This window comes from Onychomys torridus, chromosome 19 (genome assembly GCF_903995425.1).
Source record: "Onychomys torridus chromosome 19, mOncTor1.1, whole genome shotgun sequence".
In the NCBI taxonomy this organism is placed as follows: Eukaryota; Metazoa; Chordata; class Mammalia; order Rodentia; family Cricetidae; genus Onychomys; species Onychomys torridus.
Window position 1 is genome coordinate 18273114 of NC_050461.1, and position 27416 is coordinate 18300529.

The following is a 27416-nucleotide window of genomic DNA, read 5'->3' on the forward strand; positions in this document are numbered from 1 at the left end:
AGGCAGAGATCAGTCTCGATCTCTGTTGAGTTCAAAGGCCACCCTGGACTACATGAGATTAATTCAGTCTAAAAGAGAAACAGAGCCAGGCAGTGGTGGCACACACCTTTAATCCCAGCACTTGGGATCTCATGTCTTTGCTCCCAGTATTTGGGAAGCATGCACACACCATTAATCCCAGCACTAGGAAGGTTGAGACAGGAAGTGATACGGCTGGGTGGAGAAAGGCATATAAAGTGGAGGAGACAGAAACTCCGTCCTTTTGTTTGTTTGTTTTGTTTTTGTTTTTTGAGACAGGGTTTCTCTGTGTAGCTTTTTGCCTTTCCTGGAACTCACAGAGATCCGCCTGTCTCTGCCTCCCGAGTGCTGGGATTAAAGGCGTGTGCCAGCACGGCCTGGCTTAAATCAGTCCTTTTGACTGAGGGCTCAGGAGCATTCAGTCTGAGGATTCCTGGATCTTCCCCTTTTGGCTGAGGAGTTGTCGAAGTGAGAAGTGGCTGTGGCCGTTTCCTCTGATCTTTTGGCATTTATCCCGATATCTGGCTCTGGGTTTTTATTATAAGACCAATTAGGATTCGTGCAAGGGCTTCCAGCAGCTCGAGAGTTAAGAATGTCATCAGATAGCATCCTAGAGATTTCCAAGCTCTGCTGTGGCTTCCTGTTCTGGTGCCATTTCTGCTGCTGTGAAACGTACCCTGACCAAAGACAACCTTGAGGGAGAAATGGGTTATTTGACTTAAAATTCCAGTTCCTGGGCCATCACTGAGGAAAGCCAAGGCAGCAACTTGACAGCACACTTGCTTTGGTCAGAATTAACTCTGACCAAAGAGTTAACTTTACGGCCAAAGAAATGTGGCAGGAACCATGGAAGACACTGCTTGCTGGGTGGCTCACACACCAGCTAGTATTCAGCTAGCATTCTTATTCGGTTGAGGACTATGTGCCGAAGGATGGCACTTCCCAGAGGGGGCTGGGTCCTCTTACATCAGTTAAGGATACAGTCTATATAGACTAATCTGATAGAGGCAAGATTCCTCAGTCCCAGGAAATTCTAGTTGAGGCAAGTTGACATTTAAAATTCACCAACACACCTGAGTAACTCACAATTCCATCAATGTATTTGAAAAGTGTCTTAATTTTCTTATATTATGATAAAAACTTCATGAAACTGTTAGCACATTGGACTGTGGAACTGGAGGAACATGAATCTGTGTCCCTGGGCCATGGCACATACATTTTACTTCAGAACAAACTGTTATCCCCTTTGAGGTGAGACTTGTTTTTGAGTCTACAATTACTAAAAGTATTTATTATTATTATTATTATTATTATTATTATTATTATTATTATTTTGAGACAGGGTCTTGTTATGTAGCTCATACCAGCCTCCAACTTGTGATCCTCCTGCCTCCCAAACATTAGGATTTCAGGTGTGAATGACCATAAATGACTAACAGAGCACTCTCAAGCCTTGTAGTAGAACCTTTACACACACACACACACACACACACACACACACGGTCACCTCTGGAAGCAGAACTACTAGCCTGCTGAAGACCATGACCTGGAGTGAGGACTACAAAGTAAGCTGAACAATACAACTGCCAGCTGGTCTATGGGAATGGCAATTGAGTTGTGAACATTCCATCATTCCATCTTGGGGAGAGGAAGGTTTAACAACCCATAGACCTTCCCCTCACATTAAAATCCCTCTTGCCCAGATGTGTGAAAGTAGGTAAGATGTTTAAAAAAAAAAAAAAAAAAACTGACTTGGGGTAGTACTTTTTTTAAAATTGAGAATGACAACCATTTTTATTTATTTATTGTGGCCAGTCCTGGGGCTCAAACTTAGGAAGGTTAGAGAACAACCTGGGAGAGTCCCAGGATTGAACTCAGGTCCAACAAGTGCTCTTCCCATTGAGCCACATGCCGTGGCTGTTGCATGGGACTTTCAGTGGTATGAGCTGCCCTGCACCAACCCTCTCCTGTGAACAACTCCAAATAAACATTTATTTGGCATCTTTGGCCTATTGGCTCCTTCCCTTTGGGGCTGAACAGACATTGATGTCTCTTAGAAAGTCCCGAGACAAGCCCATGACTGCTACACTGCTCTTTGTGGATGAAGACCATGCAGAGCTACAGTAGCCATTAGAAAGGCCATGTCCCCCTACTTGCTGACGGTGTTCTTAGAAACTCCTTACTAGCAGGGAAAAGTGACGTAGTGTCAGTGTCAAATATATTTTGTCCATCAACTAGTAGGTGATAATTATTCTACTTAGTTATTAAAGATAAAATCAGTGACTTTTCTGTAGTATGAAAACTATTGGCCACGTAACTTTTAACTTTTTGGAAAAGTCTAACCAATGCTTTATGTTAACTCAGGCTGTTCTTAGGCAAAGATGGTGGTGTTGACATCCATTCTGGAGACGTTCCAGTCTGTAATTCCAAACAATTACCAAAGCACCCTGTAACCCCACGGCTGGCTGTGTACACAAAGGCAGAGGTGGAGGAGCAGACTTGAAATTGTGACTCTAGGTGCGTTCTTTAGAGTCACGGCAGGGAATATTTTGCTAAGATGGACTAAACCCTAGGTCGAATATGGGGCAGGGGAGATTGCTCAGGGGCTAAAAACACTTGCCACATGGATGTAAGGACTGGAGGAGTGTGGGTCTCTAGGGACCCACACATTTGCTAGGCGAGCATGGTCATCCACCTGGAATTTTAGTCCTGGAAGGTGGAGACAGGAGAGGACTAGTCACCTCAGTAACTACTGTAAAAGGGGATCCAAGACTCCTGACTTTGGACCTCCACACGTGCCTATGTGCACATATGTGTATACAAATGATTATGTACATATTTACACACACAGTCATAAAAAGTGGACAAAACAAGGAAAAAGAAAAAAAACATATGACAGCTTTGGATCCATGTTCATGTGTCAACACGAACTGGACTATTATGAAAACTGACAATCTGGTATTTTTTGTTTTGTTGTTTTGTTTTTGTTTTTTTTAAGACAGTGTCTCACTCTACAGCCCTGGCTGGTCCTATGTAGAGCAGGCTGGCCTCCAAAGCACAGAGATCTGAAGTGTTGAGATTAAAGGCATGTGCCAGCACGTCCAGTATAAATTACCTTTTAAGACAAATTATAGTAGAGCTTTTTTACATTATCTTTTTACATAGTAACTTTGACCCTAAATAATATTAATCATAAATACTAGCTTGTGGGGCAGTGGTGCTGCACACCTTTAATCCCAGCTCTCGGGAGGCAGAGGCAGTCGGATCTCTGTGAGTTCAAAACCAGCCTAGTCTACAGAGCGAGATCCAGGACAGGCTCCAAACCTACACAGAGAAACCCTGTCTCGAGAAACCATAAATAAACAAACAAACAAACAAATAAATAAATAAATAAATACTAGCTGTATTAGAGGTTTATGTCTCATCTATCGAATAAAAAAAGAAGAAAGCTACAAACCAGTAAGAATTCATATACTTGAAAGTACACAATTTACATAAATTCTTTTATTCTGGATTTATAAATGTTGACAATTTAGTTAAAATTATACACAACAATGGAAGGTATTAATAGAATATATTTCCCTATATTGATTTTTTAAGACTACTGAAGTAACAATTAATGATCATTACCACAGTAAAATGTATTGACAAGTCTTACACCTGGTGTGAAAAAGTGTTTAAAGCACACTTAATAGAAAACAACAACAACAAACATTTGTTCTAACAAAATTTATTATGCAGTAATTACAAAGATTAAAGACTTCCATCTCAAATAAAAATAATTGTTATAATTACACACATAATAGAGTTTAGTACCCTCAGAGAGTGATTCCGATAAATACCACAGGAAAAACAGTGCATTTTCAGACTGGACAGACAAACACTTTCCCATTCACAGTGCTTTACACAGGAAGGCCTGTCCACGTACTGACTCGGATACAGTCATTCTCCTGTAACAGTCCACCAGAGCGCTGAGCCGGCACAATTCGTTCAGAATGTGAAGTACCGGGCAAACCACTCCTGGCGCTGGGGATCTGGAGAAGCCACCGGGGAAGCTTCACTCTGAGGAGGACTGAATTCATAAAAAGAGAAACATGTAACCCAGCATTAAACGCTTTGCAAAGTAACGGGGAAGCAATTACATAGTAAGCATCGATTTCCACAACTGGCAACCCTCTTCAGAGCTGTAAGGACTGGCCGCCCTTCTGCGTCAGAGTGCGTCCTCTGAGCACAGTGGTTACAGTGACAGCTCAGATGAACTCAGTGACAGGAGTCACATCGCAATTATGACTCCCTAAGGCCCGAAAGTAAGCAACTGGAAAAAAAATAATCCAACATTATTGTCTTGGAAGTTTTAAAAAGTGTATATTTGTGGGAAAAGAGAGCGAACAACTAGTGTTCCCTCTTCGGGCTACTTTTCCCTTTGAATTGCCATACTCCGACACAAGCACTGATTCTCACATCGGCATCCCTCACTAGAACGACAGTCGGAACTAAATCAACGGATAGTTCTTTTTGCTGTTTGCACATTTCTTTTAAGCTTCCATCATTCCGTAAGCAGACACGCTAAAGAGTGCATTAGAAAGCGGGCTTTCTTCTATTCTCTAAGTAGTATGTCTTAATTCTAACTAAGACTCTTTGGGCTACTTAAGAAAACAAAAGCATCCCTACCGTCTTTGGGGAATTACAAGGCACGCAACAATGTGTAATGGAAGCTCCAGCGGTCAAGTTCCTTGAGCACATGCACATGCACCTTACTGATACCTGAGCGCACCCACGCGGGAAACAAGCAACACAGTAATTTAGACACGTTCAGAGACAGCTTCGACTAGATTTCACTCTTACTAGTTTCTTACTCTTTAAAAGACTTAGTCAACTGACAATGCTAGAAATCGCTTAGCTTACAAGCAGAGATACTAACTCCACTTGTAAAATTTACAAGTGGAGTTATTAGGATTTAGTAAAGAGAAAAACTAAACGTGAATCAACCACAAGAAAAATAAGTTGTATTAAAGTGAGCACAAAACAGTACTTTTTACACGTTAATCCTTTAATGGCTTAATAATTTCATTTCATTCAGAATTTACTTAATATATTTAATCAGCTCTGGGGCAACTTCAAACAAGAATAATTAAAAAACTGATTTGTTTCTAAATTTATTTGTATTAGACTCTATTATTATGTTCTCAGAGCTTATTTCTTTAATTTGCCAATATGCATATATATCTTAATAAGCATGGTAAAAGGAAATAGATATGTAAACTATAATAAATGAAAATTTTAATAAATAAAAATTGCACTAATAAAACCTTGGTAAACTATAAGCATTAAAATTCTGAGCACATGAATTATGTGAACACCTCTGTTAGGATTTAGAAAATTCACTAATGATAAATTAAAAAAAAAATCTTTGGACAGTGTCAAAACAGAATTCTCTTGAGTGGCAAAAGGAAAGTTTCTCAAGTTAAAAATGTGAAGAAGGGGATAGGGAGGAGGGCAAAAAAAAAAAATGTGAAGAAGAAGAAGGAAAAAAAAAAACAACTACTGGTGAGACAGGGCTCACCTCAAAAATGTCTTGGGCTCTTTGGGTGGTAATGACTGTGGAAGTGGCTTGTTGCTGTTGAACTCAACCTCATGGATTGGAGAATTGGGAATGGGTTCCAAGCGGGTAGGATGTCCATTGCCCACTCCACTGGATTCCAGAGCACTTAGATTGGGAACACTCACAAACCTGTTTGTTGGTGACTTATCATTCTTCTTCTTTTGCTGCGTTAAAAATAACACATGTGAGAATGAATACTCATTTGCTGCAGAAGAACCAACAAGGAAACAGGAAATAGTAGGAGAATATAAATTTGGCACGGAAAATTTTTTGGAACCTTTGTGTCAAATTATCATGTTACCATTAACCAGTGTTACCCAAAGTGTGGTCTGGGGATCCTTGAAAGTGTTCATCTACATGGAATCCTCCAAGACAGACATGCTCCCAGGACAGAAGCACAGGGCAAGGGACACTCAGGAGTGGTTCACCTCTATTCCCTAACCACTTGGTGGACTAGGAAGAGAATAGGCTGGAGAGTGGGGTGTAAGGAACAGGTGAGGTAGGAGAAGTTCCAAATACCACAGGGGTAAGTGGGCTCAGGCTAAAATTAGAAGGCATGAAGTTAAACACAATATTAAAAGAGAGGTCCATGAACTTTATCCATCTGTCAAAGAGAGGCTGTTCTTGCCTGGAAAAAAAAAAAGGAATAAGAAAATGCTTGGCATAGTAGTTTGAAACAAATCTTACATTTTTACTGAAGACTTAAAACTGACTTAAATAATATGATTTTACATTCTCTGGGCCATCTTTCTGAAGATAGAAAATTAAATCTGTATAATTAAATCTGCATTTTTAACTAATTGGCAATATCATGAATTGACTCACAACTTTAAGGCTAAAGTCAAGAGTAATCCATTTTTAATGTCCAATCAGTACTTAAAATGAACAGAAATAAGAGGAACACAAGTGCAGCCTCAAAATTTGTCAGCTTGCAAGTTTTTAACTTTAGTCTCAAAGAATTCGATCCCTAGTTCTAGAATTGATGAGCATCAACCTTTATGGAAAATAAAAATTAGTATGTCGTACTTGATTTAGAATATCCTCACATGTCTTTCAATTGGATGTATGCTGATTTTTTTCTTGCAAAATTAGTTTTAAAAAATGGAAATAATATACAGTAGTCAACAGCAGCTGGGAGGGTCTCTCAGGGTCTCTCAACACTCTATCGTTTGCCTTTTCTGACTCTAATCTGGAGATATCTTAACATTTGAAAGATTTCAGGTGTTTTTGTTTTGTTTTTTTGTTTTTTTTTCTCTTTTTCTTTAGGAAATCATACAGTTGATAGCCAGGTGTGGTGGCCATGCCTTTAATACCAGCCAGCACTCTTTGAGTCCAAGGCCAATCTGGTCTACACAGTGAGATCAGCCAGGGCTACATAGTAAGACCATGTCTAAAAAACAAACAAAACCAAAAAATATACTTCTGGCAAAATTCTAAAGTAGTGGTTTCAAATCTAAAAAGATTAATTAGTTCTGATAAAATAAATGCATAAAATTCTCTAGTATGCTTTGTTTATATAAACCTTAAAATGTTTTCTACTTAAAAGATATGTTATCCTAAATCATTAATTTTAAAAATAAAATTAAAGCCAGGTAGATGTCACACAGCTATAATCTAAGCAATTAGGAGGTAGGAGGAGCAGTAGTTCAAGGCCAGCCTTGGCTATAGGGTGAGTTCAAGGCCAGCCTTGGCTACAGGGTGAGTTCAAGGCCAGCCTCCAATATAAAGTGAGTTTAAGGGCAACCTAGGTCACATGAGACTGTTTCAAAAATCAAACCAAAACAAAAACCGAGCATAAAACTTATTCTGTTCACTCATTCAATTATTTATTGAGAGCTTTCTATGTGAAGTTCTAAAGAAAGCTATCATTTTTAGTTTGCAAAACACTGAAGTTTGGAACACTCCTGAAGAAAGAGTAAATTTGGTATTCTAAACAGAGAAATTGTATAAGCTTTGAAAACAACATTTCTGGGTAAGGGTCTAGCAGAAATCAGCACAATGTGAAGCAATAAAATATGGATTAAAAACAAGCTTTAATATAAGCTTTATTTTATTATTGATTTCTCCTAATAGATTCACAATCCACATGAAATCAGCATATGCAATTATTTATTCATTACTTGCTTTATTTTATAGAAAAAATTGTGTTGACTTTAACAAAGTGTGATAAGTTTTTGCAGTCTGACACATTTACTGAATTCCTGCTGTGCCCAAACACTAGGGCTCGGAGGAGAGGAGGCAGTGATGGATATGTTAGCCAGATCTAATTCAAGGTTCCTCCATTTGCTCTAAGAGAATAATACAGAATCAGAAAAGTTATACTTAAATTGTCAAGAACAGTCAAAGACGGAAAAGTGAGCTTATAGATCAGCTGTAGTTCCCTTATGACGGAAAGCCTGGAGCTAGGAAGAACTGTTTGGCATTTGGGGCTGGAGTCTTTCTGAACTCCAGAGGATTGTGATCAATAAGGAAATAACAATTAATTAATTTGTGTCCGAAGTATGCTTTTCTTTAGAAATATGAAAAACAAAGAGCCAAAGTGCTAGGATATTAATAAAATATTTTAAGGAGTGTAAATTACCAACTACTGAGTAGTTCATTCTGACAATGAACAAATAAGAACTAATAAACTTTAGTAGGAGGCTATTACACTAAAGAAACCATTTTGGAAGCTTTACCCTTACGCTGCTTGCTTCACATAACTTAACCCATTTCCCTCCGGGTCTTAAGTACATCCCTACTTTACTGTGTTCTATGGCACATACCTTAGCCAGTGGGTTAATAACACCAACAGTAGGACTTGTGTTAAATATTTTGTTGAAGTTAGTTTCTCGATTGACTAATTCCAGTTGATAAAATTTATTATCCTCCTATGCAAAAGAATTATAAACAGCCTTTCAACATTTTCTATTATAGATTGACAAACTTAAACTTCATGACTGCCATTTCATTAAAATTTTAATAAGCTATGAAGGGTTATATATTTTGTTTAAACATGTCTAGGCTTGATTGCCAGTGTCTTAAAGCTTGCTAGCAGGTAAGCTTTTTGCATCGTTTAGACCATAGGCCTAGGGATTTAACCACAGCGTTTAACACCCTTTCATTCGAGACAGGATCTACTAAGTCCCCTATCTCTTTGTGGTGCTGACTGTGGCATCTGAGTGAGTCTAACTTGTACTCGAGGTTGTACACACAGCTGTCCTGACAGGGATGAAAGCAATACTGAAGAGACACCTACCAGACAATAGTAACAATGGTCCCCCAAAAGTGGCAATTTCCCCACGAATCTCATGCTCAGAGAAGAAAAAGGCAGAGATGCCAGGCAGAGGGAGAACTTGTCCCCAAACAGGACTTCGAACAGTTCTGACAGGTTGTCAGATCACCTTGTTGGAGAGACTGAAGCTGAGACATTGGTGATGGACAAGACCACATCTGGGCCAGGACTATTAAGTTATGCATACCTCTTGTCCGGCCTTCAAACCTCAGTCTCATGTCAAGACCCCAAAGATGGACACTGAGGTTCAGGGGAGAGGGTCGTGAGACTTGTTTTTACCTCTTCTCATATGGCCTCATGTAATACATTTCCTTTTGCTGCTTTTCACTGTTGTTTGTTTAATTGGCCTATTGAGAATGGGTGGCCAAGCCTCCTGTGTTTGGGCTGCCAGGGCCGGATGCTGACCCTAAGAATTTCTGTTACCGTACATGGCCGAGTGGTTTCCATATATAAAGATGACACTACTATATATATTCTTCAACACCTGAAAGTGGATTTGATCTCATCTAGTCTTTGACATAGTAATGCAGCATAGCAGTGGTAACAGAAAAGTGAGTGGCCTCTACGGAGATGAATCTTTCATTTTGGAGTCATGAGAACGATGTGTTAATACAGCTGATGGAGCAGCAGGGTGAGAATGTGGGTTGTGTTCAAACTAGCCTCGGTTCTAGCGTGGTCCAGCACAACTAGACCCTTCATCACCATCTTAGTCACCACTGACTATCACTTACATTACAGATCTTAGCCCACGTGCCTTGAGGTTCAGGGCATGACTGTGTTGTACAAACAGTGTGGAACTGCCCTTGGTTACAATCCTGGATCTGCCCTCTGGTGAGGCTAAATACAATTTATCTGTAACATTTCAAGTAATAACTGGAAACATAAATAGCCACCTAGGGGGCCACAGATGAATACACTTGCTATGCTTGCTCACTTCATAAATGAACAGCAGTTGTTCATGAGTCAGTCTACTCTCGTTGGCTAGAACTATGCTCCTATGTGCCACACTTGGAAGACTGGGTGCTTGACAGGCTGCAGCCCCAGGAAACACTCTCTTCACAGCCTACTTCTGGGCTCCCTCTATGGACCCTAATCATCCCTGCAGGTTTCAAAAGGAACTTCCCAGTCTTGAAAACAGATGGAATTATCTAAATCATAAAGCATTTTTTAAAGGATGTCAGAATATTGGTCTTGTGCTGTTACGTGCTAGTATTCAGAGTGTATAATTAAAGCAATCAAGGAACATATAGATAATTAGTGTTGTTTTCACTTTTACTGTGAAAGACTTTCATTTATTAGTGGCAATAAACAGCAACATTTTAATTAATGACCAGGACAGAGCATTTTAGAAAATTCTGAAATATTTTATAAGTTTTCAAACATCTGTATATTTTTTATTCCCAAGTAATAATGATCTTAATGAAGACAGTATATTCACTGTTAAAAATCTTATATATTTTCTCAAATGGACTTCTGAATGCCCTTCACACTGAGCATCCCAAGCACAGTTCTTCCTAGGCTAGACTGTGAAACCTTTCTTTTTGTTTGTTTGGTTTTGGTTTTTAGAGACAGGTTCTTAAGTATACCAAGATACTCATGTATTTCATATGATGCTCAGGTTGGCGTCAAACTTAAGATCCTGCTGCCCCAGTCTCCTGAATACTTAGATGGCTCAATAGCTCTCCTGATCAGTGTTTGGTGGAATACACCTTACGAAATCAACATGCCTGTAATTCCAGAACTTCAAATACTGAGGCAGGAGGATTGCTGTGAGTTTTAAGGGCTCCACAGCATAACTCTATCTCAGAACAAAATAAACAACAACATAAAAAGGATTAAACTGTTAAGTCAACAATGCAGATTAATGCATGGCTTTCTTTTTTTTGTTTTTGTTTTTTGTTTTTTGTTTTTCGAGACAAGGTTTCTCTGTGTAGCTTTGCGCCTTTCCTGGAACTCCTTTGAAGACCAGGCTGGCCTTGAACTCACAGAGATCCGCCTGGCTCTGCCTCCCGAGTGCTGGGATTAAAGGCGTGCGCCACCACCGCCCGGCAATGCATGGCTTTCTTAACAGATTTTTCTTAGTTCTAATTCTATATGTACAATATGCATCCCCATATATAGGATGCTAACTAGCAAGTGATAGATTATTGAACATTTAATATGTATAAAACTATTTATTTCAATAAAAACACTGAAGAAAAGCATAAAATTACCTTATCCCAATGCCCAATTTAAATTTGAAATTACATTTTAATAAACTTGTTCACAATGCATAGATTTTACATTTTTCATTTAGCATTATTCAAAAACATTTCCCCACGCCTTCCCAACCAACAGTCTATTGATTGCTAACATGGTTATACTAAAAACAAAATATCTTACAATTAGTTTCTTTATGACCTGGTCTCTTTCTGTAAGCAAGGATTTTAATTCTGCAATCATCTGTAGATCTTCTGGCTTCGATTCTCTCATTAGGTACTTTTCTTCCATTTCTTCTAGTCTGTAAATGAGAAAACCTTTATCTCACTGATACGACTCAGACACATCCTGTTCTAAGAAACACCTACATTTTTCAATTAGTCCCGTGAAACACACACAAATTTAACGGAAGACTTGCAAGCATGGTAACATGACGGCCTCAAGAGCCACAGCTGTTAAAGGCTTTGCAGGAATAAAAGACATTGAGGGCTCCAGGGTTACTTTCGGAGGGACTTATCCACTTTTAAGTCGTATGTAAATGAGGTGAGGTAAGCTCTGTGAAGGAGCAGAGAAGCTGAATGATACAAACTTCACAAACTCAGGTCAGTGACTCTTGGGCGTGATTACCATCCATACAATATTGTGTGAGGAGGTTTGTAACATATAAAAGGCACAAGAAAAGAGACGGTGGGGAACAAAAGACACACATGAATGACATCCTCTTGTTGTGGTTTGTGGGGAATGTAGTTTTAAAGCATTCCACTATCAATTATAAAAGGCTCATCGGGTAAGAGAAGAACTACATTTTCTTGTAGACCTACTCCTTCCTGAATGGTACGAGACTGTTAACAGGAGTGAATGCCACCGAAGACTAAAGCAGAGGCGTTCTTCACGAGCAGAGGTGGCATGGACCATGCAGAGTCTAAGAGTAAAGGCTGACAAGAAAGGGTGCAAATGCAACCTGCTGGCTTAGTTTGGGGGAAAAAGAACCGTTTCAGAAATTATAAATAATTGGATCAATTCTCCCCCCACCCCACAGGGTTTCTCTGTAGTTTTGGAGCCTGTCCTGGAACTCACTTTGTAGACCAGGCTGGCCTTGAACGCACAGAGATCCACCTGGCTCTGCCTCATGAGTGCTGGCATTACAGGCGTGCGCCACCACCGCCTGGCCAGGATCAATTCATTTTTATTATTTTTTGAATAGACAGGATAGAACTAAAACTTACTAAGTTGTGGTTAATGAGGAGCCTTGAAAAAATTTACTTAGCAAGCACGGAGAAACTTCTAGATGACCTATCATGTAGATACCAGTGATCCGTCACTGTCCCATCAGGCAAATCCTAGAGAGTAGACAACCTCTGAATTTTACTGCCATAAACACTAATCCGATTCAAACAAATGATTTGGAGAAAAAAATATCTGGCTTCCCACCCTGCCCCTGACTACTGCTCTGAAGAGGTAATAGGGAAGTAAGGAGCTAGACAGTGATTGTTCCTGGCTCTCCTGAGACTTGGCTAAAGACAGTATGGAAGTTAGTCACACAGCATATTTCGGTACATTTTCCCCTTCTCAAAATAAATGAGATCCTTTGAGGTCACAGCATCGTCTTGCATTTTGATTACAATATGAAAGGAACTACCTGTATACATTTTATTTTATTTTTATAGAAAACTGCTTTTTTAGTTTTCTATTCAGGTTCGTAAATATCATCTATTCAAGAAGAAAAAAAAAGGTATTTGGGGTTTGTGCTGCAGCAACCACAAGATGTCACTGGAGTGCTGCTTTTGTGGTTGGAAGCAAAGCCAATGCTGAGCCACTTCCCACAGCTGGGAGAAGAGCTGGTAGAAAAAGGAGCGAAGCCCACCTCCCCATGTCATTTCTGTTGCAGAACAACAAGAAGAAGTAAAGTGAATCTAAAACAACCATTTACAGTTTTGAACTTCTTCATGTTGTAAAGATCTTCTTTGTTCAAGTGTGTGTTTTAATTTAGCTGAAATATCCTGTTGTTGTTATTATTATTATTTCTAGAAAGTGTCTTATTATGTTGCCCTGGCTTGCCTGGGACCCATTATGTAGACCAGGCTGGTCTCGAACTCTCAGAGATCTACCTGCCTCTGCCTCCCAAGTGCTGGGATTAAAGGAGTGCGCCACCACACCTAGTTTAGCTGACATTTTAAACTACCCAATTACTATAAGCTCATTCTACCCACAACATATCTTTACATCAGCAAAAATTTTAATAAAAAACTAGATAATAATGAAGACAAAGGATTGACAGGAAGCAGTCTATAAATGCAAATAGGAAAGCATTAAAGGAGAGGACAAGAAACTATTATGGACCAGCTGTAACTTACAGATGTACACGAATCCTATCCAGCTTTCTAATGGAAGGAACTTAGTACCATTCCAATATCCACTCCAAGGCCACACTAGCCAATGTCTTCCCTTTCCACAGCCATCTGGGCAGCTCACTAGACTATCAGTGCATCTAACAGGCCAAGTGCAAAGGATGAGTAAGAATAAGGAGATTTTTTTGGGGGGGTGGGTTGGTTCTAAGTTTGATTTTTTTTTAAAGTCTCTTTTGCTTTTTTTCATCCTTTCTTTCTTTCTTTGACACAAGGCCTCAGTTTATATCTTGGATTTGGGATAAACTCAGAGATGCCTCTACTTTGGCCTCCCAAGTGCAAGGATTACAGACATGCCAGCCTGAGCTCTAATCCTTATCATCACAAGGAGTCTGTTTGGTGCCATAGTTCTTAGATGGCCTTTATGAAATATGCTTCTGACCCTACCTAATTCATAAAAGTCAGGTCTCTGAACATTAATATGGTAGGTAGAATCCCATTTTATTTTTAGACTACCATTAAAAGTAATATAAAGACCGAGTACAGAAAGGAGTATCTGAGCACATGGGAATGCTAACTAGGGTCACTGCTAGTCTCTAGCCAAGCGTATTTCTTGGTGTATGTGTCTGTGTGTCTCAGAGTACAGAGGTCAATTTTCCACAGCTCATGAACAACACAGTCCTGTATTAAACTGGATAAAGACATTTTCCAAGTTATCATCCACATCATGTTGCTTTCTGAGACCCAACTGACAAGAAAATCAGTGACTAGAGACTCTAGAGCTGAACCAGAGCATTACCAGGAACACACGCAGCCTAGAAATTCCACTTTACGAATTCTGTTATCAATAAACGAAACAGGAGACTGGAGCACTTCATTGTTGGACTTTTCCTATAACTGCCAAGCAGACTTTCATCTGTGTTAACAAGGACATTACAACTCCCAGCCATCCTCAAAGTTTATAAAATAGCTTTTGGGGAATTAAACAAAGAACCAAACAATTATAAACTCATTGGAGTCTTAGAGATTAAGGGCTCAAAAATAAGAAATTCTGGCATGGCAGAGTTAGAAATGACTGGCCCATCTAACGTCCATGTGCAGAATTGACAGTTCTCTCACAAAGAATTTTTTTTTGTTTTTTTTTGGTTTTTTTTGTTCCAGTACAGTGAGGTGCTAACTTAAAGTAAACCCAAACAATTAAAAACAATCTCTGGCCAGGTGTGATAGTCCACATCTGTATAATCCCAACCCTTGGGAGGTAAGGACAGGGAAAAAAAGAGCTGAAGGTCATTCAAGGAAAACGTGAAATCCTCTTTCAGAAAACAAACCAACTAACAACAAACACAAAAGCTAAAACGACCAACCCTAACCACTTTTCATACAGCACATATTTCTGAACCCCAAGGTACTGGGGCAGTTTTTAAAGCAGCTTAAACTTTCCTTACCTATGTAACATGTCAGCTAGGTAAAATTGAGTAGCTCCGCCTCTCCTTTGCTGTTCTGTTTTTTCCTCCCTTTGTGGGTTTTGGGAATTAAACCAACATCTTGTGCATGCTAAGCAAACATTCTACCACTGAGCTATGTCCTAGCCTCTGCTTAAAAAAAAAACAACAACCCACAAATAAAACTCAATACATTTTAAAATTAGATGCAAGGTTCTTGTTAAGATAATAGTCAAGACAATCAAATCTCCATGAAATTCTAAGTGGGTCAGCACCATTTCTAAAAGTCATTTCAAAGATAGAGATTCCTGCACTGTTTCTACACTCCCTTCATCTCAGGAGTTCAGTATTTTGTTATTTATATTTGTAGCAGAATTGAGAAGAGAAGCTTCCAGGTGTTCCAGTGTTCCCTCAGCACTGTACTTTGGCCTGTCGGCTGAAGCATGGACCTTTACAGCCCCCTCTCATCCCTCTAATAATTCACCAGGATTCCCTGAATCTGAAGCATCAGAGCTGAGGTTCAGGTGTTCATAACACTGTAGGGTCATCCTTGCACTAGGATGTGAACAGTTCACAGGAACCCATCCCCCTTCTGTAAACTGACTAAATCTTAACCACTCAGCAGATCTACAGGCTTCATGTAAGGAAGTGGCCAGAAACATCCAGTACTACTTTCCAGTATGCTAGCTTCTAGTCCACGAGCTGTTATTTGTATTTACATTAATTATGGTGAATTAGAGTTTAAGTTCTCAGTCACACTGGTTACAGTTCAAGTGTTCCATAACCATTCATGGCTGACAGCTACTAGACTGGGAAGAGTCAATACAGAACATTTTTGTTATCATGGGAAAGTGCGTGGGACAGTGTAAGTCAAAAATAAGTGTACATGATTTGACTTTAATTAAACAAATGATTACTTAAAGCTAGAGGATAGTTACATGATGATAGCAGGTAAAAAGAGAAATGTGGTTGGCTAGTGTGGACCCAAGGCAAAGTATAAAAAAATGCTTGTTCTAAAAAACGAAGGCAAAATATTTTACCTATCAGTAATACTAATTCTTCAATTATCAAAAGATCAAAATACAGAGACATTAAGTTAATGTTTGCTATCTTTTACAATTTCATAAGGAGCAAAAGCACAGAAAAGAATAATGTCAAAACAAACACAACCTTTCCTTTTTGTAAACTACTGTCTCTAAGGAGATGTCAGGACACACAGACAAACACAGGCTGTTCTTGGTGTGAGTGTGATGTTTCAGAATGTGAAGAGGGGTACCAGGGTATCAGTGTCTGCCCAGTATACACAAAGGCCAGGAAATGTCAGAGCCAAGCCACTGAAGCTGATTTTATCCGATTTCTACTAAATATGTTATATGTATGCTCTGCTGCATTGCAGACATGTGAGGTCACAGTGGCTGAAAAGAAACTTAAAAATTGACTGTAATAAGAACAAACAACAAATCACCGAGTTTGTGGAAATAGTGAGTTTCTTCTCCATTTTATGGGTAACTTCATGAAGTAGGAACCCTCATGAAATTTATTCATGATAGATTCATATATGAACACTACGTAAAGAGGGCAAATGAGGGTATCTGAAAGAGTGTTTCATCTCAGCGGACACTCCAGGAAAACCAGCAGCTGGGGGCCTGTTTCTGCGTGAGTGTGTCTATGTGTGTCTGCACCTACGCATGGAGTATTTGCCGAGACTGAGCGGTTACATTGACAGAAGATGTGAAGATGGTATCTACATTCGAGGTAGGTAAGTAGGTATTAATAACACAAATACAAAACTAAGAATCTAAGTCATTAGCAGCAGCTTAGAGTATGTTAAACCCTAAGATAACCTAAAGTGACCAGGGTTAGGTCAGGGAGACAGACTGAATTCAAAGCGGGTTTTCTGCAGCAGTTTGTAAGGATCCTGGAAAGACAGGGGCTATTAATCTTAATGAACATTAGGAAACATGTACAGATTTTGACTTGAATAATGGGCTTACTAAATTTGAGTAATAACTTTATTTGTGATGATTTTACTTTGTAGATTTCTTAAATCAAGGAAAAAACCACTTAAATGCTAATTGTAGAAATTCCAGTCATATCTGAGTACAGGAAATGAAGTCTCTGCCCCTTTCTTCCCCTGGGACCTACCAATGTACTTGCTAAATGGAACCACATTGTTAAAAGTCTATGTTTGCTTTGGAGGGCATTTTGATTTTTGTAAAATATGTATGGTTAACTTATAACATTTCTATTGTTCATAATTATTAAAACGTCACATTATATAGTGAACACACTTTGAGTCATCACCATAGAAGTGATGTGCAACGGCAGCCACTCTTAAGAAATGTATTATTTTAGCAGACCTGTGGCAAAAGCAGCAAACGAAACAAAACCATTCGATGGCCTTATCCTAAAGAACACACATAGCATACTGACACTATATCTGTAATATAGTACTGAAGTCTTCCTCACTAAGTATCATTTCTTTCTTAGATTCAAACAGTTAGGCTGAGCTTAGACACAATGCTCCTCAGCCTACTATCCATACACGAACTTTCTTTAATGCGGTATGACTTACGACACTTGTAAAGCTGCATTTATTTCCTTGAGTAGCTCATTAGTCTTATTAAAATCTGCCCGCATGGTATTTTTCTCTCTGAGGTAGTCTGCTGTCATGGCATCCAGCTCTTTCTCAAGCCTCTTGTTTAAATCTTGTTCATGCAACCTGTTTAATTTATTTGTAGTTAAGAAAATGTTATTCTGAAGTCATGTGTTCAAAACTTCTACATTCTACCCGATTTGAAATGCCCCCTTTTTGGTATAATATTTGGAAAAGTAATGTACATAGGTTAAGTTAAGCTATGCAGTTTGCTATAACCGTCTGTTAAATTTTGTCTCCTTTAATGCTTTTTCTAATAAAAATTTAAAAACCTTTAATCATGGTCATTTCCCAAAGTTAATGAGTAATAAATACATCATCAAAATGCAGGCATTACATTTTCTAGATGATATCATACCCACCACATATAGTCAAAGTGGCCTTCCATGTATTATTGGAAAGGTCTCTAGGCCCCAAACTAGGGACATATTGCTAAGCATGTCTCCAACGGTATTTCAGTCCAATGCATGGTCTGCTATGGTTACTGCATACCTCATCTGCTGGTTGGATTCACTTCGTATTCTGAGGATTTCCTTCCCCTTAAATTCCAGTTCCTTCGTTAGGGTACTTAGGTTTTCCTGGAGGTGCTGGACCTCCTTGTCTAAGTCTGAGATGTGGTGCTCTCGGTGCCGAAGCTCCTCTTGGAGATCACTTATTCTACACATGTGCTCCTTACTCTGCGAAAACCAAAGAATGCTGTGATGTTTTCTACAGATTTGTTTTCTGGGTTGAGGTGAGGGAGAGAAAAACGACAGTTTGAATAGTAAGTATAACCAATCATTCTGACAAGGCTTCAAAAGAAACTGCTCCAAATGAGAAACCCTAAGGCCCTTTGTCTTCCACATAGCTAAGAAGTACTGGTATGGATATAGTTGCACTATCAGGGTTGTACGGGACTCAAAAGATGGTGAAATCATAGCTGATGTACTTTAGAATGAGGAAATTACTACTTAAGAGCCGATTTTTCACAAGGATAATCTATGATCAACAGCAGAGTCAAGAGGAGAACACGGGTCTTTGAGTAAGTGGTAATAGATCTTGTAGTAAACTGCTGGTACCACTGTCCTTTACTCTCAAAAGCATTTTCCTCTAGGGAGCTCACTACCCCACCTCCACACACACACACAATCCATTCCTTAGAAAGGCAGACTTGCCTGTTTTCACTGCTGTCCTAATAGCTAGAAATCTAGAAAGGATTTCCCTACAAGTCAATGGTTTCCGCAAGTTCTGTCAAGTAGACGTTGTCAACTTTACTGTGGACACCGCTGAAGAGCAACTTCCTTCTATGGTTACAAGGTGGCTCATTTAAAATATCATAGCCATGAAGAGCAAATCCAGGCTGACCACTCAACACGGTTAACCAACAAAGTAAAACTTGCAAGTGTAATACGCTAACAGCAACTTTCTCTGCAGAGCCCACTGCCATATCCTTCCATACATACATATCGTCACAATCACAGATTATCAAGTTTAAAAAAAAGTATACTGGGCGAAGAGCAAAGTCTAAAAAGTGTAAGCAATAGTGGCTAATTAATACTTTGGGAATATGAATTATCTTTCTTCTTTATAAGGATCTACTCCTTTTATACAGTTTTGTCATATAATGTGACTGTTTAAGTTAAATTCAAATACATAAAATTGAAAATGTCATTTCTTGGTTGTACTAGACAAACCTGGGCTGTGTGGCTACCAACTACCACAATGGACCTCCCAGACACAGAATGATATGTTGTCATGGCTAGTCCTATTGAATAGAATTCTCCTTACCCTTTATTTCTTTTCATATTTTATTGTTTATTTTCCTAAGATGCAAACAAAATGCAAAATATGTACTCAAAAGGTCATAAAATAAAATGCAATTGTATAACTGTAATAAATAAATAATTGTAATTATAATGTATAAGGTTGCTCCTTCCTGTGAATAAAGAAACTCTTCGCCAGGCGGTGGCACACGCCTTTAATCCCAGCACTCGGGAGGCAGAGGCAGGCAGATCTCTGTGTGTTGGAGGCCAGCCTGGTCTACAGAGGGAGTTCCAGAACAGCCAGGGCTACACAGAGAAACCCTGTCTCAAAAAAACAAAACAAAAAGAAACTCTTCATCACACTGATAATAACTAGTACGGTTAACAGTTATTACAAGCCCCTCTCCTAGCGTGAGGGTCCCGTGGGCCCAGATGGAAGGAATCGGCACGGGCGTGTTCACACTTACCTGCCTTCGGCTGATGTCTACACTTCGCTCTAGCTCCATTTTCGCCGCTGCCAGCTCTTGATGGTGAGTATGCCGTAGTAAATCAATTGAGGCTGCATGCTGATGGTTTAGTTCGGACCGCAAGGAAGCTGGCACGCAAAGGAAAAGGGTGAGACCACTTCAAAACACTGCTAAGACCTTAGGGGGAAAAACTGTAAGAGATCCAGAATGCAGCTTTTACAATGAGGGCACTCGTAAATGTGCATTAACTGGATCATCACACGTGGATTGGAAGTCTTCTTAGCTTTGATAAGGGTATTACAAAATGTCAAGAACTTAAATGACAAAGGGGTGTGTGTGTGGGGGGCAGAATTCAGTTTGAAGATAAAGTGGTAGTGGAGATGAAATGCTTCAGATGTTTTATATTATTAAGATAATATGGATTTTAGAGTTGTACCTTGACAAAAGGTTAAAAGGCAATTCTCCTCCCAGTAGGAATTATATTACAATATCCCTAGAATATACAAAGTACTTGCTGATAAACACTCTTAATGATCTGGAGGTCAGTCAGCCAGTCATTACATTCATTAGAGTTTGAAATTGATTTTCAATTTTAATTTTTTTTTTTTTGAGACAGGGTCTCACGTAGCCAAGGCTGGCTTGGAACTCACTATGCAACTGGAACCTTGAAATCTTGATTCTCCTACGTGTATCTCCCATGTACTGGGACTACAGGCATGCATTATGCCTGGCCCTGGAATGAATTACTTCATACAGTGCACAACATTTATTGAACGACAACAGTATCCTAAGAGAGAATAAAATCCGATGCTGTCTTTATAACTTCACAAGCCAGAGGTGAAGACATGACTCCAGGGAACTAACTGGCACATCAGAAGGTTAATATTAAGTATAATAAAAAGTCAGTGGTGAAAAGTACCCAGCTTTCTGAGAGTCAGACTGGGTATCAATCAGAGAGACTGTTACGGTGACTGGGTGAGCAGGGCAGCAGGACTGAACTGGGGCTCCTGAGGCGAGAAGGAGGTGCTCACATCTCGAAGGCAGAACAGACGAAAGAAGCCAGAGTCTGCCCTGTCCACCACGCTGTCAAGTCTATGTGGCAAGAAGTCACAGGGTACAAGGTGGTGCTAAGGAAAATGGAACCTGCATGGATTTTACTTTAAACTCCAGGCCCATGGCCCTCAAACCGTGCTGTGAGTGGCTGTGCTTCCCACAGAACTTGGAGCTCACCCATGGTACTTCCTGAAGCATGAACGTCACTCGAACATTTTGAAGTGTTAATATGTGTGAGTAAAATGCAAATTGTGGATTGCAAAGCTATCACATGAGATCTAGTTGACGAGATGCCGCCCTTGCTTGCAGCTGGCCGACTTAAGCTCCTCTTGAGGCCTTCACGGAGAACTTCAGTTCAGTTTGTCCTGGTGCTAAGGGCTTCTTCAGTAGAAAAACTTGCCAACCCTGTCCTGAAGAACCATGGGAGGATTTAAAGTGAGGAGTCTTGTGTAAGGTGTAGGCATCTCAAAGTTTTCCATGCCAGAAAACCGGAAAATCAACTGTGAGAAGGCAAGTCAGGAGGAAGGTTATGACGCTGATTTATTTTAAAGAGTGCTATAAGGGGCTGGAGAGATGGCTCAGCAGTTAAGAGAATTTGTTCTTGCAGAGGAGCCAGGCTTCAATGCCAGCAACTTCACAGCTGCTCACAATTGTCTGTGACTCTGGTTCTAGGGGATCCAATATCCTTTTCTGACCTCTGAAGGCCCCAGGCATGTATGTGCTGCACAGATACACACGCAAGCAACATACTCGCACACATACAATAGAATAAATGAAATCTAAAAAGAAAGAGAAGTCATCTGGCCTTGAGGTATGTATGGCAGGAGGAGTAAATGAGAGAAAACACACATTAAAAGGATTTAAGGAGTGGCAGACAAAATGTAGCAAAAGAGAATCAACATGGCTCCCACTTTCCCAGTTTTGACAACTGAATAGTGTGATAGCATTAATCAGGGTGAGAAATACAGGGATAGATAAGTACATTGGACCTCAGAGAAATGATAAGATCATATTTCAAAGTCTATTTAAAAATCAACTTCTTAACATGTAGCAACAAATACCAATTTAATGTACACGAACAAGAGGTTGGATGTGGAAACACCCGTTTGAAGTCCCCAGCACCTGGGTAATAACTGAAGCCATGGAAGTAGATAAAAAAGAAGAGGCTAAAGACACACACGCAGACACACACACGAACACACACAGAACTGAATTACAAGAGAAAAGCAGTATTTAGTATTACATGTGGAAACGAGTCTGGCAAATGAGAGTAAAGGGTACAGATCAGAAAATCAGTACAGTGAGAATATGCAGTAACACAGAAACCAAGAGAAGAAAGACCCAAGAAGTTCAAAGTTGCCAGATGTGCACACAGAGAAAATAAGATGAGAATCTGTCAGTGATGATAGCCCAAAAGCCGGTGGTGACCTCAGGGAGAGTGTGTTCATGGGAGTGATAGAGTAAACAGACCTGAAGGATCCTGACAAAGGACTAGTATCTAGAATATGTAAGTAGAATACTTAAAACTCAATAGTAACAATGAAGAATCCAACCAAAAAGGAAGACATGAAGTTGATGAGAACAAGACAAATATTCAACATCTCTAGCCACTATGGAAATGTAAAGTAAAACTATAACGAGACATTATGACATGCAGTCACAATATCAAAGATTATGCAAGGGAAGTGGGTCATTCATACAATGCCAGTGGACTGTAACATGGCAGAGGCCGTCTGATGAACATTCTGGCAGGGCCTTTAAAAACTAAATAAATACGCAACTACTATATGACCTGGAAACTTTTCTCTTGGCTTTTCTTCCAGACAACCAGAACCTTGTATTTACACAAACAACATACACATGGATGTTTGTATGCATAAATGACAGCGAACTGAAGCCCAGATCATCTTCGATGACTGAAGGACAGACAGGCATATGGTGATGCATTAGCTATGACTAGGAAGAAAAGAAAAAGAACAAACTAGAGATGTCCACAACAACCAAGGTAACGCTGGAATGTTATAATGAGTGGGGAAAAAAGGCAATTTCTATAGAAACACTGTGGTGATGTTTTGCTGCACTCTAATAAAACTTGCCTGAAGATCAGAGGACAGAGCCAGCCAAAGAGTTAAACATATAGGCCAGGCAGTGGTGGCACACACCTTTGATCCTAGCACTCAGGAGGCAGAGATCCATTTGGATCTCTGTTGAGTTCAAGGCCACCCTGGGCTACATGAGATTGATCCAGTCTAGGAGAGAAACAGAGCCAGGCAGTGGTGAGACACATCTTTAACCTCAGTATTTGGGAAGCCCACATTAACCCCAGCACTAGGAAGGCTGAGACAGGAAGTGAAATGGCTGGGCAGAGAAAGGCAGATAAGGCATGAGGAGACAGGAATAAGAGCCTTTAGGCTGAGGACTCAGAGGCATTCAGTCAGAGGATTCGTGGAGATAGGATCTCGCCTTCCAATCTGCCTGAGGATTTAGTAGTGGTAACAAGTTTTTCTAGTGGTTTTTGTCTCTCTGATCTTTCAGTATTTACTCCAATATCTGGCTCCAGGTTTTGTTTTTTTTTATTAAGACCATTTAGGATTCATGCAACAAAATATTGTAGATTGCACATATAAAAATGATGGCATTCTCTAACTGTTGACGCTGTAGAAATGGAAAACAGCCTGAGGTTCGCCAGGAATCCCAGGCAAGAAAGGCAGGAAGATGGTGTGTTCCCCCATGATGTAAGAGTTCCTGCATCTTACCAGCATTCATATCAATATTCTAGCTGTGACATTTTAGTACACTTTTATAGGATGCAATCATTGGGAAGCGGGAAAAGGCATGAGAGCACCTTTTTGTATCATTTCTTCTGTATATGACACAGAAGCTGCACCCATGAAATCTCAAAGATGTGGTCCTCTAAACTAGACCCTCCAAACAACACCAGCAGACATGGCCCTGTGGATGGGAGATGTCATAGGCCCTCCCACTAGATAAGAACTAATAGGTAATTGACAGCTTCAGAGGGGGGACAATCAGTCTTCTCCAGGCAGAAAGTTCCTCAATGCTAACTGGTCTGCCCTAAATATTTGTATATAGAAGCAACAATGGAGGCCTCGGACTCAGCAGGCTGCACTTATATACAAATACATACATGGGATAATAACCAAGGAGGAAAAGGTCATGAACTTAGGAGGAAACAAAGGGCATGGAAGGAACTGGGGGAGAGTGGTGGGAATGATGTAAATACGCATGTATGAAGTTCTCAAAAAATTAAATTTAAAAGCAGGTATGTGAATCTGTGGTTATCTTAAAAAGAAAATTTTTTCAGAGAGTCCAAGGTCGTCTTTCAACACGACGGTATTTAAATCACATTTCAGTGGGCTTAACAGGAACAGTTCTAACTCTTGGCTCTTTCAACCCCACCTCACACAACTGTGGAAATTGCATCCCTCTCTGGTCATAATGCTACAAAGGCCACCTCTGATCCTAACTCTTGGCTCTGTGCAAAGACAGAGCAGCAGTTCATTTTTAACGAAACCGCACAGCACAGCCTCCAGCACAAAATTGGATATTTCACAAATCTTCGATACATGTTCACCATTGCTATGACTCACACGAGGTGTCACAGCACCTTCTCTAGGAGAAAAAGTGATATCTGTAACAACATGGCCTAGGAATTCAGCATCAGTCCAATGGGTGATGGACAGGACACATGGCTCCCTTTGAATTCCAGACAGTCACTCGCACCCTGCTAGTCCTCTTTGTTCCTAAGCCCCACCTGGAAAGAGTGTGCACTGGAGTATGCCAAACACATAGGAAAAATACCAGGAGAATTTGGAATTAAACCAAACAGGAGGAAAATGAGATGGCAGGAATGAATTATCTAATAACATCATAAAAAAACCATAAAATACAATCCAACTTTTTCTTCAAAATGTATCTCATTTTACAAAGAACCATCTCATAGGAGAGAATCCCATATGAAATAGACTTCTATAAAAAGGCTGCTTTTTTGCCCCCTTTCTTACCACACCAAAATCCTGAAGTAAAAACATATGACTACAAAGTCCAAGCCATGAGCCATGTGTGGGGTACACACATGAATGTTTTGAGTTGATATGTGTTTGGTTGCATGTGTGGGGGTGAATGCATGGGTGCATGGGTATGAATACACCTGTGGGTGCCTGTGTGAGGGTAGATGTGGGAAATCATGTGTGGGTGCATGGAGCTACTGGCCGATGACTGATTTCTGGGATCCCTAAGTGTCCTGCCTTCATTTAGGTCCATGAAGACAGACAAACCTCTTATGAACACTGCCTTCTCAGAGTACAGAAGAAGCTGACACTATTTTTAGCCTACCTCCTTGCCTCTTCACACAGTAACATCATCTTGATGTTCCACAACTGAAATTTACAACTTAATGCTTTCTGTTGAGGGTTCCAATGGAGGAACGTACAAATAAGTATGACAAGATTAGAATCCTCCCCACAATACCAAGCATAGCTTTTCCTTCGTCTTCCAGTTCAAACCGGAGCGTCTGGAGCTCTTGCTCCATCTCCATGCGGAAGCCCTCCATGGACTCTCGGTGTGCATCCTTCAGGGACTGCAGCTCTGCGGAATGTTTCTGCTGTAAGTGACTCTCCAGAGCCTAGAGAGGGGAAGCAAATCAAATTATTCTGCTAGCATATAGGCAGCAAAACAGAAAGCAACTCGGGAGCCCGGTGTTTAAGGAGACTCAGCTGCCTTAGTTCATCCTCATGAAAATCAGGTATAAAGTAACTGTGACTGGAAAACAAAACTCATGGGTCAGTTCAGTAGAAAACTATGAAACCAGTTTGGCTCGATGTGTTTTGTTGAATTGGGAAATACAGACCTTTAGCTTCAGGCGGTTTTCAAATGAAATCATTTTCTAAAGTTACTAAGGACACAAAGTACTGAAAACGAAGGAAAAAATCCTGTGTATCCAGAAAGGAGAGGAGAAGGGAGGCGTCATTAAGAAAACAACACAAAACACAACAAAACAACAACAAAAAAAGTAAGCAAACATCACAAAGCCTGTTCCTCATCACGTTTGCCTACACAGTGAGGGTGTTTAGGAAATGTCACTCTAATTAAATCTTCTACAGCTATTTTCTTTTTCTTCTTCCTTTTTTTTTTTTTTTTAAAAGATTTATTTATTTACATTAGGAATGCAGTGTTCTGCCTGCATGTATCCCCACAGGCCAGAAGAGAGCAGCAGATCTCATTACAGATGGTTGTGAGCCACCACGTGGTTGCTGGGAATTGAACTCAGGACTTCTGGAAGGGCAGACAGTGCTCTCAACCCCTGAGCCATCTCTCCATCCCCTACAGCTATTTTCTATAAAATATTTGTGTGAAGAAGCAATTCTCTGAGATTAAGTAGCTAGAAGTGCTTCTTGTTTATTTCTGAAATGTCCCCTCTACACTAAATGTGTTGATCACCTGCTTGTGGAACCTTTAGGAAGCGGGAAAGCCACTACCGACCAGACTTTGAAAGATTGTAGCTTAGGCCCGGTTCCGGCTTCCTCTCTGCTTCCTGGACTATGGTGATGTATGGAGCGCCCATCACTACAAGCCCCACTGTGCTTCCCCCAACTTGAAACTCTGTGCCAAAGTAACGTTTTCTCTCTGAGTTTTCCTGTGTTGTTTGTGGAGCCCTTCCCTCTGGGTATGGTATGGCCATGGTCTTGAAGTCAGAGCAGCGGTGCTGTCCTGCACGAGACCCTCAGAGCTGAGTCTACAAGCATGCTCTCATGAAGGGGAGAAGAGACCCCTCCCCAATGGTTAAATGTTCCTGGAGGAAGGATATGGGGCATTTGTCTTCCGTGATATGTGCCCCTGTAAGTAATCCCAATTAATCTCGTCGGTTTATCAAGCTAGACTTGCTGCCTTGGTCTGCTGCCAATATGCTACCTGGAGTGACGGGACATTAGTTCATGTCTCCTCAAGGACAAGCTAAAACGACATTCTGTCAAGTCTTCTGTCACAGTGACAGAAGAGCAGCTATTACAGATTGCATGTGATAAGTTGCTTAAAAGGTTCCATCGATGAAACAGTCTACACGTGGTTAAGAGAAAACACGCCCACCCCAGGTCCTTAAGGGTGAGAGATGAACTGACCCTGGCAGAATTTTTGTGGCTTTTCTTTTACTGTAAGTTCTAAATAAATTTCTAAATAAAATGTAATGTTTATGAGAGACCGTGTCCTATAACTTGGGCTACCTTTCTTGAACAGAAAAGCAGTGTTTTAAAATTTAGTGTTTGGTTGTTTATCACTATATGAAAAGTGCTTTTCAGAAATGAAGCGTGAGTGTCTTCTAATATGGTGAAATGAAGGTTGTTTCACTGAGACAGAACCTACAGCTAGGTAGGTTGACTGCTTAATGACAATACAGACACATTTCAAGTTCTGATTTCTTCTGAAGATAAAAGTTAAATGACTTTAAAAAGGCAACTGTATAGCATTTAACTATCGATAAGAGTTCATGTGTTACTTCAATTCATTTTTCTTTTCTTTTCTTTTCGAGCCAGGGTTTCTCTGTGTAGCTTTGTGCCTTTCCTGGAACTCACTTTGGAGACCAGGCGGAGACCAGGCTGGCCT

At 40.1% G+C, this 27416-nt stretch overlaps 1 protein-coding gene across 9 annotated transcripts in view; it reads right to left on the reverse strand.

Annotated features, from left to right (window-relative positions):
* Positions 1 to 3732: 3732 nt before the first annotated feature.
* The window catches only part of Fam184a (family with sequence similarity 184 member A), a 148792-nt gene continuing 125108 nt past the window's right edge, over positions 3733 to 27416 (reverse strand). For 2 of the 9 annotated variants that reach the window (XM_036168590.1, XM_036168589.1), the window contains 8 exons: positions 25290 to 25443; positions 19746 to 19873; positions 18029 to 18213; positions 17456 to 17602; positions 11277 to 11394; positions 8386 to 8490; positions 5582 to 5784; positions 3733 to 4090 (listed from right to left, as the gene is read on the reverse strand). In XM_036168590.1, coding sequence (XP_036024483.1) covers positions 4009 to 4090; positions 5582 to 5784; positions 8386 to 8490; positions 11277 to 11394; positions 17456 to 17602; positions 18029 to 18213; positions 19746 to 19873; positions 25290 to 25443 — 1122 coding nt within the window. In that variant the 3' untranslated portion in view covers positions 3733 to 4008. Of the gene's footprint in view, positions 4091 to 5581; positions 6249 to 8385; positions 8491 to 11276; positions 11395 to 17455; positions 17603 to 18028; positions 18214 to 19745; positions 19874 to 25289; positions 25444 to 27416 lie in introns of those variants that run through there. The other 7 variants (XM_036168593.1, XM_036168592.1, XM_036168591.1 and 4 more) reach the window with 6 other exon arrangements.